At 39.5% G+C, this 13660-nt stretch overlaps 1 protein-coding gene across 3 annotated transcripts in view; it reads right to left on the bottom strand.

Annotated features, from left to right (window-relative positions):
* Positions 1-1302: 1302 nt before the first annotated feature.
* Positions 1303-13660, bottom strand: part of eif2d (eukaryotic translation initiation factor 2D) — a 41498-nt gene continuing 29140 nt past the window's right edge. For 2 of the 3 annotated variants that reach the window (XM_043716612.1, XM_043716614.1), the window contains exons 11-15: positions 11156-11245; positions 9693-9788; positions 8837-8957; positions 4483-4657; positions 2408-2535 (exon numbers count right to left, since the gene is read on the bottom strand). In XM_043716612.1, coding sequence (XP_043572547.1) covers positions 2462-2535; positions 4483-4657; positions 8837-8957; positions 9693-9788; positions 11156-11245 — 556 coding nt within the window. In that variant the 3' untranslated portion in view covers positions 2408-2461. Of the gene's footprint in view, positions 2536-4482; positions 4658-8836; positions 8958-9692; positions 9789-11155; positions 11246-13660 lie in introns of all 3 variants that reach the window. The other variant, XM_043716613.1, reaches the window with a different exon arrangement.

Here is a 13660-nt window from a genome sequence, read left to right on the forward strand (position 1 = left end):
ATCCCTTTGTGTAACTTGACTTTTAACAGTAAATTCACCCAAGGCATTAAACATACAAGTATCAAACTTAACACTATCTAGAATAGATTTTAATCACAATTATAGCATGGGCACAGGCATCTCCAGAAACATTCATGTGGAATCCTAAAATTGCAAAAGTTCTCAATTTCAAAGATAACGATAGACAAGGAACTGACATTTTCTTAAATTACTCCAATGTTTCTGCCTCTGGTACTGTGTCACACCTCATGGGGTCGAACATTGGCAATCAAGCCCTGCTATTCCCAGAGTCATCACAGAAGTTTGCAAAATTCTCCAATTTACCGGACTTTTTAAACCCAGGTTAAAAGAAAGCATGGACCAGGTTTCTGTACTTACTAAGAATGGCTTATTACCAATAAACAGATTCCAGCTGTAGGTAAGCAAATGAGTCATACATACAACTCTACAAATTAAAATCTAAACCACTGATGTCCATCCTCCCATCACAGACAAAGAAAATGGTGTCATAGGTGGAGTGAAACATTGTTAGGCAGTTCAAAGGGCCCTATCCACAGGATTTTGAATTGATCCTTATGCTTGTAGACCTACTGTTCATCAGTCTCTGTTTATGAACTTGAAGTCATCCAAAACAATGGTGGGTCATGTTCTTGACTTGCAGCCATCTAATTTCTGGAGCACCCCTGTGTTTGCTGACCTGCATTAGGGCTCCTTGTCAAGCAATGTGTTGATTTAAAAATTCTTATCCTTGTTTTCAAAACTCTACAGGGTCTTGTACCTCCCCATCTTAATGATTACAAAACAAATATCTTGTTGTTATGGAGTTCTTGTGGATTAGTCTATGAGCCCTGGAATGTGAAGTCAGCTTTCAAGCTATTCTTGATTTTAAGGGATTGCTTAAAAAAAAATCTAAGGTAACAAATAGTTAAAAACAAATTAAGGTTTTTACATAATACCAACTGCAAGCATGTTGTGGAATCCCACTTTTATCAACTACCATTCCAAATTATATTGGTCAAGGATTATTTCATGTTAAGGCAATGGTGAATATGAGGAACGACATCTGGTTATCTCAAACGTTGACTCCAAAGATCTCAACAAAGTAGAAAAGTTGTAATTTAGTTTTGAACAATATTTACTCTCATTTTACTGAAATGTATATTCTATGAACATTCTCACATTTAAATATTCATCCCCCATTAATAACCACTTAGCGATGAAAGGTTTAGTTCTTGCAATTTTTATTACAAGGTTAATACATTTTTATATCATCTTATCACATTGAAATGGTTCTTAAGACCTTCTCACATTTGATGTAACTTTCTACGTGCACTTTGGGCACTGGGATAATTCAGATATACTACAATGAAGCTTCAGGACTTTCCATGTAATGAATTGGTCCAGAAGCTAATGCAAATTATTTCCTGTGATATATTACCTATTTGGAGTGTCCATATGCAGTTCCCAGTTGGAATAACTGCAGCATCTTCAGAAGATAGTTAATCACAAAAGATGTATAGCAACTTGCTGCTAAATGTTATTATTTATTTTATTTTGCAAATGTTAATTCCCAAAATGACAGCATCACCTTTGAGCTTAAGGTCATTATTTGTGTCTAATCAACAATATATAAAGGATTTGTATTGAGGCCCCAGTGATAAAGTTGGACTTTGCAGAGGCACTGGTTTGTCCTCAATTTGTTTAATAAGGTCTCCTCTTGCTCTAGTTGAAAGCCAGAAATTTGATTGATGACTAAAAATTTGGTAGTGACTTCTTGTATTTCACTACTGACCAAAAAGATGTCTGTTTAAAAGAAAAGGATGTCTGACCAAAAGTATGTCAGGATGTCTCCTGACCAAAAGGATCATGCTTAAGCAGAGCACTGAGATTTAAAGTGGGAAGCAGGTTGAATAGGTGCAAGGTGCTGCACATACAGTTTCAGGATGAATGGGGAAGGGATGCTTGTGAACACAGGAATCTGGCAGATAGGGTGACGGGAAGGTTCTGGTTAAGATGTGTATTGGTGAATTCAATAGAGCAGATGGGTAAGAGATGCGTTTTGTCAGGCGAGAACACACTAGTCTGCTGCAGAATATGACAGGGTAAGTGCTGAGATCCAAAGTATTGTAGCAGCAGCACCCTATTGTTGATCCAGTAAGTTTGGGTAGTAAATGATTTCTGGCTTTCACCTTCATTGTTCTTCATGGTGATATCTGAAGAAAACAGCGAAGTCCTGTCAACATTCACTTCAACATATATTGGATTGATATCATGTTTAGCCTCCAAGTGTTCGCACAGAGATGCATTTCATTTGGGCACAGTTTTAGAGGAACTCGATGTGAGATGCCATATGCTGCAGTAGTAGAAAATCTGACATTACAAATTAAATAACAAACTGACAAGAACAGGTTGTGACAGTGATTTTATTGCTGTGACTGCATTATTCCTATTAGAAACCATGTCATCGCTTCTTCTTGCCAGATTTTGGAGCTTTTTCCAAACCTCTAATATACTTTGGAGCGATCCTGTGTTCCTCTGCAATATGATCACAAACAAAATTGAACAGAACAATTCTCAGAACATGGCTTTCCTCACGATTAATTATAAAGATGACAACGTAAACTGAATGAGTGATTGTATGTTACTTGATGAAAATATCACACAATAGCAAACTATAATGGCACACACACCATAACGAATGCAATCCTTTATTATGGATGATTTATAGACTATATATTGGAGGGAAAAGGGAGTGCTATGTAATCATAGCACCTTCTTCAATTCACCAATGGATCGCTTCTGCCCCTTAAAAATTAACAGGACTATACCGGGTCTCCTCTTCCCTTTTCCCCTTCCTGAGATATCTTAGATTCCTTACAATGTGGAAACAAGCCCTTCGGCCCAACAAGTCCACACTGACCCTCCGAAGAGTAACCCACCCAGACCTATTGCTCTACATTTACCCCTGACTAATGCACCTACCCTGAACACTATGGGCAATTTAGCATGGCCACTTCACCTACCTGCACATCTTTAGATTGTGGGAAGAAACTTGAGCACCCAGAGGAAACCCATGCAGACATGGGGAGAATGTGCAAACTCCACACAAGTTGCCTGAGGCTGGGATCGAACCCAAGTCCCTGGCACTGGGAGGCAGCTGAGTAACCACTTTCTCCTAACTATACACTTTTGGCATCCTTAACTGCTGAACCATATGAATACTAGTGATGCCTACTTCCCAGGAAATAATCGATAAAATAAAATTTAGAAGTTAAATATTGGTACAGTATCAATTTAAATCTGCAGGTGTGCCAAACATCATGCTCACAATGAAATTCCGCCTCTTTGCTAAGAGCCCCATCATAAATGGCAAACCCCCAAGTCACAACCCTGCTGTATGTAAAGATAGATAAAGGGTGGCACGGTGGTTAGCACTGCTGCCTCACAGCGCCAGGGACCCGGATTCGATTCCAGCCTCGGGTGACTGTCTGTGTGGAGTTTGCACATTCTCCCTGTGTCTGCGTGGGTCTCCTCTGGGTGCTCCGGTTTCCTCCCACATTCCAAAGATGTGCAGGTCGGGTGAATTGGCTATGCTAAATTGCCCACAATGTTCAGGGATGTCGAGGGTTGGTGCATTGGTCCAGGGTAAATATACGGTAGGGTAATGGGTCTGGGTGGGTTACTCTTCGGAGAGTCAGTGTGGACTTGTTGGACTAAAGAGCCTGTTTCCACACTGTTGGGGTTCTATCATTCTTATCTTAATTCTCACATCACATTTATTCATTACAAAAAAAAGCTGCCAACCACAAGGGGGCACAAAGCACACACATGCAAACAGGCACCCTAAAGCATCAGAAAGCAACAGTCAGTCTCAAGAATACACCACTGAAAGTTCCACAGATGTGACAGAGGTCAGTTTGTGAGAACTTTGAAGTGCAGCTGTCAGTGGAGTGTGAGCAATGGCATTGCTCCAGTGGCTCTTCATGGAGAGCCTGGAACCTGGACAAGGAAAGGACGAGGTGGATACAGGTACAGCAGCAGCCCCGGCCCTCTACTTGCCCCAGACAGCACCACAGTCTGAGAGGATGGAGTGGCAAGGCAGCAGCAGGCATTCACAGAGAAGGAATGGCAGCTAAGGACTCCTCAGGGGCAACTCTACATCATCAGCAGCCCATACATAGACACTTCTGTGATCTATTGCAGCCAGCTAACATGATGGGTGGCTGCTGAAACAGTGTTAGGTCTTTTAGGAGTTCTGGGTGATTACAGAGTTTCAAAAACAAAACCCTTTGGTCACTGTTCCAATATATCTACATCGTATTGGCAGAGTTCATCCTACTTCAAAAAAATACATTAATGCCAATTATAAAGGTAAATTTCACATAGTTCATTCCTAAACCTGTAGGATTTTGTATGCCCTATATCTTAAGACTAAGTTATTTAGCTTACTGTGAATGCTTTGTTGAAGTAAAAAGTTCTTGCCTGTTAAGAGCTTGGCGATATGATTAACCTGGTTGCCTTGAACCTGAAGTGCCATCTTGCCCTTTGTACCAGGGACTGGAGTTATAGTTACACTGGCCTGAGCTTTTTGCTGAAGGGCATTTCCCAAGATTTGAGGATCTAAACCAAACTCTTCAAGGTTTGTAATAACAGTTACCTGCCACAAAAGCAACAAACAGCAGTATAATAATAACTTGCATTTACATAGCACCTTTAACATTCCAGGTATTTTAAACATTCATATGATGTTAATTTTAAAAAATAAAAGCAAGATAGGTAAAGTGCTTAAGGAGGCAGAGAATACAAAAGTGAGGTGGTTATACTGAAAATGCATAAAAAGGCTGATGAGGCCATAACTGGAGTGCTTCTAGTCATATAGTACATTATTGGAAAGAAGTCAATGCACAACAGAAGGTATGGAGGAGATTTACCAAGCTGTTGCCTGGGCTAGAGATTCTGAGATTAAAAAGAAAGATTGAGTAGGCTGGGGTGATTTCCTTAAAGCAATGAAGGTACCTTCATAGAAGTGTAGAAATTTATGATGAGTATACATATGGTGGATGTGAAGATAATTTTCCATTCCTACAAGAATCAATAACCAGAAAGCATAGATTTAAGTCATGAGGCAGAAGGAGAGTTGAGGAGAATTTATTTTCACTCAGAGGGTGGTAAAAGCCTGGTACTCACTCCCTGAAAGGATGATCTAGTCAGAAACTTATGCAACAATTATGCAATATTTAGATATTCACTTGCTTTGACCTCTGTTCTAGAGCTATCAACCAAAGCTGGAAAATGGAATTAATGTAGTTAGATCGTTCTTGACCAGCACAAACACAATGTGCTGAATGGCCTCATTCTAAGTGGTAAATGTCCATGGGGATTATAAAGCAAATGACACAAAAGTGTGTAGGTGTTTAGGAAGGTGATTACAGACTGAGATGGCTAACAGCACAGCAGCCAACAAGTGAGTTCAAGTGGTGTAATGCAAAAATGCCAACAACTGGAAGAATTGAAAGGACTGGAGGCAATAAAAGGGAGGCTGAGAATGGCAATTTTAGGGCTGGTGAACAATAGAATGACAAAGCAATCATGATGGAATATAAGCAGAGGTGTGACTTAAAATTGAGGCATTGGAAGACCAGAATCCAGTGCAGTCAAGCAAATTCTAGGGCAATAACTTGAGCTTGGTGAAGAATAGATATGGTTAACACGGTTTTAGAAGAGCTGAAAACACATATACTTCAACTAATCTATGAAAGGCCCAAGGTGATGGCAAGCTAATGATCTCCTTCAACCTCTTCCACCAGGTAGAAGGTACAGAAGCCTGAACACACACATCAGTAGGTTAGGGGATGGCTACTTCCTGGCCATTGTTAGACTATTGAATAGACTCTCCAGCCTCAAGTAATGCCGATCTTGCTAGTGTTGCTCTTGTAAGCCCTGTGCAATGTTACCTGTAAGCCTCTGTCTAAATCTTTAGTTCTGTACATCCTTGCTTACTATGATCTGCCTACACTGCTCATAAACAAAGCTTTACACTGTATTTCAGTACAAGTGACAATAAATCAATCAAAGATGATGATGGGTAGTGCGGTGGCTCAGTGGTTAGTACTGCTGCCTCAAAGCAGTACTAACCACTGGGCGGCACAGTGGCACAGTGATTAGCATTGCTGCCTTACAGCGCCAGAGACCCGGGTTCAATTCCCGCCTCAGGCGACTGACTGTGTGGAGATTGCACGTTCTCCCCGTGTCTGCGTGGGTTTCCTCCGGGTGCTCCGGTTTCCTCCCACAGTCCAAAGATGTGCAGGTCAGGTGAATTGGCCATGCTAAATTGCCCGTAGTGTTAGGTAAGGGGTAAATGTAGGGGTATGGGTGGGTTGCGCTTCGGCGGGTCGTTGTGGACTTGTTGGGCCGAAGGGCCTGTTTCCACACTCTAATCTAATCTAAAGCACTAGGAACCCAGATTCAATTCTGGCCTTGGGTGATGATCTGTATGGGGTTCACATGTTCAGCTTATTTTTCCACTGGGTGCTCTCATTTCCTTCTACAATCCTTCTACGTGCACACTAGGTGGGTTAGCTATTGCAAACACGGAGTTATCGGGATAGTGTCGGGGTCTGGGTCTATGTGGGGACTTCTTCAGAGGGTCGATGCAGACTTAATGGGCCAAATGGCCTCTTTTCTCAGTCTGGAGATACTATGATTCTAAGATTAGATTAGATTAGATTAGATTAGATTAGAGTGTGGAAACAGGCCCTTCGGCCCGACAAGTCCACAGCGACCCGCCGAAGCGCAAACCACCCATACCCCTACATTTACCCCTTACCTAACACTACGGGCAATTTAGCATGGCCAATTCACCTGACCTGCACATCTTTGGACTGTGGGAGGAAACCGGAGCACCTGGAGGAAACCCACGCAGACACGAGGAGAACGTGCAAACTCCACACAGTCAGTCGCCTGAGGCGGGAATTGAACCCGGGTCTCTGGCGCTGTGAGACAGCAGTGCTAACCACTGTGCCACCATGCCTCCCACGAATGATGATGTAAGGTAGAGAATAGTACAGTAATGAGTTATGATAGGATGACGAGGATTGAAAAGTCCAAAGAGGGCACCAAGAGAAGAAAAAAAAAGGGTGGTAAAGTAACAAGTTTATCTCCAGAGTGTAATCTGTAGTAGTGGTGTCATCAGTACTCGGAGCATCAATTTAGAATCTCAGGACACACAAACTTCCTAAGCTTTGCTGCATCACTAAATCAGAGGAATTTTGGACTGGGGCTCTTTAACATCAATAAAAAGCTGAACATCTTGTGTTGCAAAATGCATATTTACTATGCTAAAGACCTAGTCTTCGAAGAATTATGAATGAGGAAGATAAATAGTGTAATGCAATTCATGTTTATATAAACTTGTAGAGGGCATCCGACAAAGCATAATATAATAGATTTATTAGCATAAAAAAAGCCTATGGAATTAAAGGGATGGACGCAAAATTGATTAAGAGACAGAAAGCAGAGAGTAGGAGGGACTGGTTGTTATCCAGACTGGAGGGAGCTATACAATTGTATTCCCAAAGAGTGGGAATGAAGCCTCTGCTCTTTCTGGTACACTCTGAGTGTTCACCCAGACTTGGGAATACAGGGCATGATTTCAAAGGTTCAGACAACAACACAATAAGTAATTGAGGATAATAACATACTTTCAGAGGACTGATAGACTGGTGAGTTGATCACTTGACAGATGAAATTTGCTGTAGAGACATGCAAAATGTATACATTTTGGTAAGACGAACGTAACAGTAGCAACATGAACCAAATGGTACAATTTTAAAAGTGATGCAGGAACAGAGGATCCTGTGGGGGTATGTACATAAATCTTTGAAGGTGACAGGAGAATGTAAGCCGGCTGTTTAAAAAAAGAGTTTACGCTAGATCTTCTTGAAGCACTTATGAGACCTCCGCCTGGAGTACAGTTAAATTATGAGCAGCCCATTTTAGAGAAGAAGTCAGGGCCTTAAAGAGGATGCAGAAGAGATCTGTGAAAATGGGACTAAGATTAATAAACACTAGTTACGTGGAGATCGGAAAACATGGGATTGTTCTCTTGACAACAGATGAGCTTAAGAGGAGAACTGCTAATGATATTCAAGATTATGAATGATTGAGTAAGTAAAGATGTGTTTGTAATTAGAGAACACAGATATAAGGTGATCGGTAGAAATAGAGGTAACATGAGGAAACTTTTTTTCACTCACAGTTGTCAAGAAAGGGCAATGGAAACAAATTCAATAACAACATTTAACGGGAACTGGATAATACTTGAAGGGACATTTTACACCTATAGTTTAACTTATTTAAATATAAATAACAACAGTAGAACAACAAAGGAGGAATGGTCAAAAACTAACCAAACTATGCTGAGAATGCAGACAATATACATTCCTCAGGCTAAATAATTCATACACGAATTAAGCAATCCTCCTGTGCACACAGAATACAGTGCAACAAGCACCAAATTCCATATCAAGACAGCTGTGAACCAAATATATCTTGGGTACAGAAGATTACGAGAAACAGTAACTCTGCATATCCTACATTTTATAATCTTGTTTCATTCCAAATTCATGTGGCATCTTCAAATTAAAAGAAATGACAGAGGCAAATAAACGATCGTAAAGAAAATTCTCAATTTCGAATGCAAATTCCAAATATCATCAAACATTCAGTGAATAAACACAAACCATTCAGCTGGTAATGCCCAATCCCTTGTCGAAATTCTAACTCACCATGAAGTATCCATTATTGTTGCTCTGGTAAATGGTTTTCTGCTACTGACCTTTTTATTTGATGCACGCTGTACTACATCAATGTCAATGGGTTTAATTTGACCCTTTCGAACTTTTGGCTTTTGCCCAGGAAAAGTCACTTCATGACATTGTTGCAGGCTCTTGAGGCACCTGTAAAATAAACTATAGCTGTAATTCACTACAATAGCAAATCAGGCTGAGCAGAAGACTTGATTAAAATTTGATTAAATCAATCCCCATGAGAACAACTGCTGACAACTCCTCAAATAAGCAATAATGCTGCCTTTGTATGCTCGAATACAGAACATTTTAAAAAGAAAAATTAAGGAACATTGCCTAATGATTTTGAGGGACCTGAAATTGAAGTATGACAAGAACAGATTTCGGAAACAGATCAAACATTTTAAAATACACAATTAAATTAGCTTTGAGTATTTCAAGGCCTGAATTTTAAAACTTTCACTAGCATTAAATCCTTTTGTTGCTTTGCTCCTCCAATCAATATAACCTTCTTCAGCCGTACTGAGTGTCTGAGAACTCAGGATACCCCGACTTTAACCTCTTATGCAATCCCCATTCCCTATGTGTCTCCATTAGTAGCAGCTGCTTTCAGCCACCGAGTACTGGAGTTCTGGAACTCTTCTGTAACCTTTTCCACTTCTTGACACACAATATTCCCCTCAATTTCCTACTCGGGTTTTTGGCCAAGACGTTTGTAATCCCTCCTTATATTTGCATCCTTGGCACAGCATAGTTTATTTTAGAATTATTTTTTCTGTGTTAAAGGCTCTTAGTAGTTGCAAACTCTTCCCAACGCTGAAACTTCTTAGCGGGCAATGTGGTAATGTTGCAACTAGAATGCAGTATTTTAATAGCTCTGCTTACCTGGAAAAGAGATCATCCCATGTGAGTTTAGTTACAGTATGATACTCGGATTTTTCTAATATGCAGTCACAAAGAGTAGGATTAATGGTGACATAACTGAAGAAGACAAAAGTGAAAGGATCACTGTAAAATGTATAAATCTCAGAAGTCTAATTTATGCACTTTTGGAATGAAATAATCATACATGCGAATATTTTCATATGAATTCAACTTTAAGTTTTATACAGTAATTAATTCTGATACCTATCCCTTTCAGGATTATGGCAGTAATTTTATTTGACAATATAATTCACAAAGACATTACAATGTCACTTATGCCCTTTCTTGAAAATACTAAAGATGATTTTTTAAATGTGCAGCAGAATTACCAAGTTTTTGTTTTAACAAATTATAATTTAGGGATAAAATACACCAATATGACAAGACGTGAATCTGTTAGAGAAACATGCATCAGATATAAGTCATTACATTGATAAGAAATAGAATCAAGTCAAACAAAATATAAACAAGTCATGCAAAATACAATGGCTACATGACTAAAGTACATAAAAATATACTGTACAGCCATGCACAGATGGATTTGGCATTATAAACCAGAATTGAAAAATGTGGTGCTGGAAAAACACAGCAGGCCAGGCAGCATCCGAGGAGCAGGAGAATCGACGTTTCAGGCATAAGCCCTTCTTCAGAAATCATTATAAACCAGAAGTCAAGTATATTCTTCATGGTTCAAAGCACTTAAGTCAATTCAGCTAAATGATTGACTGAATAATTGGATTACTCTAACAGTAACCATAATAAAATGGAATGAAAGTAAATACTTCAAGAGTGGGCCACTAAAAGTTTTATTCAGAAACTGAAAACAGAACTTAATGAATAAGTGAAGGAGACAGCCATTCATCCCCATCATTCAAACGGATCATAGCTGATTTGATCTCGGCCTCAACTCCACTTTCCTGGCTGTTCTCAGCTCACATTTGTAGCACCCCGCCACCCATCCCTCCAAAAACCTAGACTCCGTGATACATCAAAACTCAGCCTTGAATATATTCAATCATCCAGATTCCACAGCGCTCTGGTGCAGGACATTCCAGATTCAGACACTTCTCAGAAAATAAATTCCTCCAAATGGAAAGAAATTTATTTTCTTACATCAGAAATTCATTAATTTAAAAAAGTGCATCCTAGTTTTACCTTCTCTCCCATTGCATTTGGAATATTGATCAGTGAACCCTCATGGACAAATACCTTAATAATACATTTTCAGTTAACAAGAAACAAGGTACATTTGAGCCTCTCAGATGGAAGAATCCTGGGGTTTTTCCAATTATAGTTTCTCAATATAATTATGTCAATCTTCTGTGCCATTCTATTGTCAGAAGGACAGATTGTTTATCCTTTCCCAAGTACTTCAAATATGTATGTATTATATTTAACACCTATATAACATATGTATTACTTACTTTTTATTATAGTCATCTATCAGATCATTGGACTTCACATAATTTGTGATTATACTTCTAACATCTGCGTTTGAAAGTGCGGCATCTTTTCTAAACACAAAGAAAACAAATTTACTAGGTAAGTTTTAAAATTCTTTATTTCTGAAGATAATTTTGGATCTGGATGCATGTTTAAAGCAGCATGGAGATCAGAGTAGTGCAGCGGGATAGCATGCCTCTGGGACCCAAAGTTCCAGCTAGACTGTTGGGACTCTCTTTCTTCAGGTCAAGTAAAAACAGCAAGTGAAATAGAGTTTCAGTAATCTTGAATCTGTTCCTGGTGGAGAGGTCCACACTATAAAACTGCCTATTAATTAATGGCAAAATGACAAATTTCTTTCAAGTTCACAAAAGTGGAAGGAAATGAAATGCTTTGAATAGAATCGTTCTGGGTATATAAGATGTACACTTGGGAATGTCAGAAACATTCATTCCAAAATTCAAAGTGTTTGTGGCAACTGAAGAGTATGAGAGATTAGAAAATTATGGTGTAATAATGGATCTTATAAGACTATGCAGCGTTGGAGAGTGTAAGGGTGTCAAATGTATAGTAAGATCAGATTAAAATGATGTATATCAGGAATGCCTGAGAGCTCAATGGAAAAAGATCTTTACATTTTTGGGTTTTTGCCACTCTTTTGCATCTTGGTTTTTAAGTATTCAATCTATACTTAATATATATAAAACTTGCCAAGGTGACAAAAACAAGCTGAAAGTAACTCAACCAGTTAATCTGACTATAATAATTGGCAGAATAACGCAAGTGATCATTTACAACAAAGCTGAGAAGTTTCCATTAAAAATTTCGTCTGATGGTGTGTAAACCTGGTTCAATCTACATGACTTTATTTGAGATAGTGTCGACGTGGTGGTTGATAGAAATATTTATAGCATCACAAGATTTTGAAAAGACTTTTCATCAAGTACCTTGTGAAAAGCTGAACAGTGGATAGTGGTAGTAAGCTAGAGGCAAATAAGGAACTGGTTGAGGAGAGGGGACTTTTTAGGTTATTGAAGTGGGCAAATGAACTGAATGGAACATCCAGTGTCCAGGAGCCCACCCATTTATGATTTCTGTAACTGAACTAACTTAAAACCACAATGCACAATTTGACAAAATCACAAAGGATCTGTAGTTAGCAAATAAAATTGGCCACACATGCAAAGGTTTGTGCTGAGGAAGAAAGAAGCATTATGCTCCATGATTAATGCAGTGCCAGCCAAGAAAAACATCAAAAGAGATCTGGGAATGCAATAGAATCAACTTTGCTCATATTCATGAACTGTAGAGCAGTAATTTACCAAGCAAGCAGCGTGTGGAGCTGTTCTGTCAAATCAATAGAATTCAAACATAAAATTGTAAAATATGATGGTCAGGCAAAGGGAAATGTTCAAATCCTCAGAATTGACATCAATACAAAGGAAGAAGCCATTAAGACTAAAAGGCTAAAAACTTGGTCAAGGAGGCAGATTTTAAGGCACATCTTAAAGGAGGGCAGAGAGGTAGTTACAAAGTCAGGGGCTCAACAGCTGAAAGGGTTATGCAGGGCCAAGGAAATCAGTAACACACAGTGCCAGAATTGAATGTACACAAAAATATCATTTTTTTTTTGTTTGGGCAAGGGATGTGGAAAATAGGTGACAGAGGTTTGAAATATGGGGAGGGATAAGGCCATGGAGAAATCTGAAAATATATAAGAAAATGTTTACATTGTGGCATTACCAATTCAGATGGGAGGAGGAAACAGTAGCCTATGGGGCAGGATGAAAGATTGCAGTGTGCAAGGAAGCTTGTGCAGAATATAAAAAGTGGTATAAATTAGGTGGGCCAGTAGATTCTTTTTTAATCTTTAATAGTGATTAGTGCTTATTCTTTCTGCATTACACCATTCTTGATCTATCTATAAACTCATAGAGAAGGGGCTATACTAAAATAGGAAGTGAAAGATACTGGAATTCTCATGCTTTGATAAAACCCCAAAAACTCATAAGATTCTGGAGCTGACACAATGGAGAGAATTCATTAACGCAGAAGAAAAATTAAAGCTCCCTTTTATTTATTCATTTATGGGATATAGATTGTTGAAACAGCCAACAGTTTTCCTGACTCTCTCAGAAGATTAGAGTCTAGATTAGAGTGGCACTGGAAAAGGACAGCGGGTCAGGCAGCATCCGAGGAGCAGGAAAATCGACGATTCGGGCAAAAGCCCTTCTTCAGGACTGAAGGCAGGGAGCCTCCAGGGTGGAGAGATAAATGGGAGGGGGTTGGGGATGGGAAAGTACAAAAGAGTACAAGAGGTGGATGGGGTGGGGATGAAGGGGATAGGTCAGGGAGGAAGGTGGAGTGGATAGGTGGGAAGAAAGGTCGGCAGGTAGGACAGGTCATGAGGGTGGTGCTGAGCTGGAAGGTTGGAGCTGGGGTGAGGTGGGGGAAGGGGAAATGAGGAAACTGGTGACGTCCACATT

The sequence above is a fragment of the Chiloscyllium plagiosum genome, chromosome 26, assembly GCF_004010195.1.
Source record: "Chiloscyllium plagiosum isolate BGI_BamShark_2017 chromosome 26, ASM401019v2, whole genome shotgun sequence".
Taxonomy (NCBI): domain Eukaryota; kingdom Metazoa; phylum Chordata; class Chondrichthyes; order Orectolobiformes; family Hemiscylliidae; genus Chiloscyllium; species Chiloscyllium plagiosum.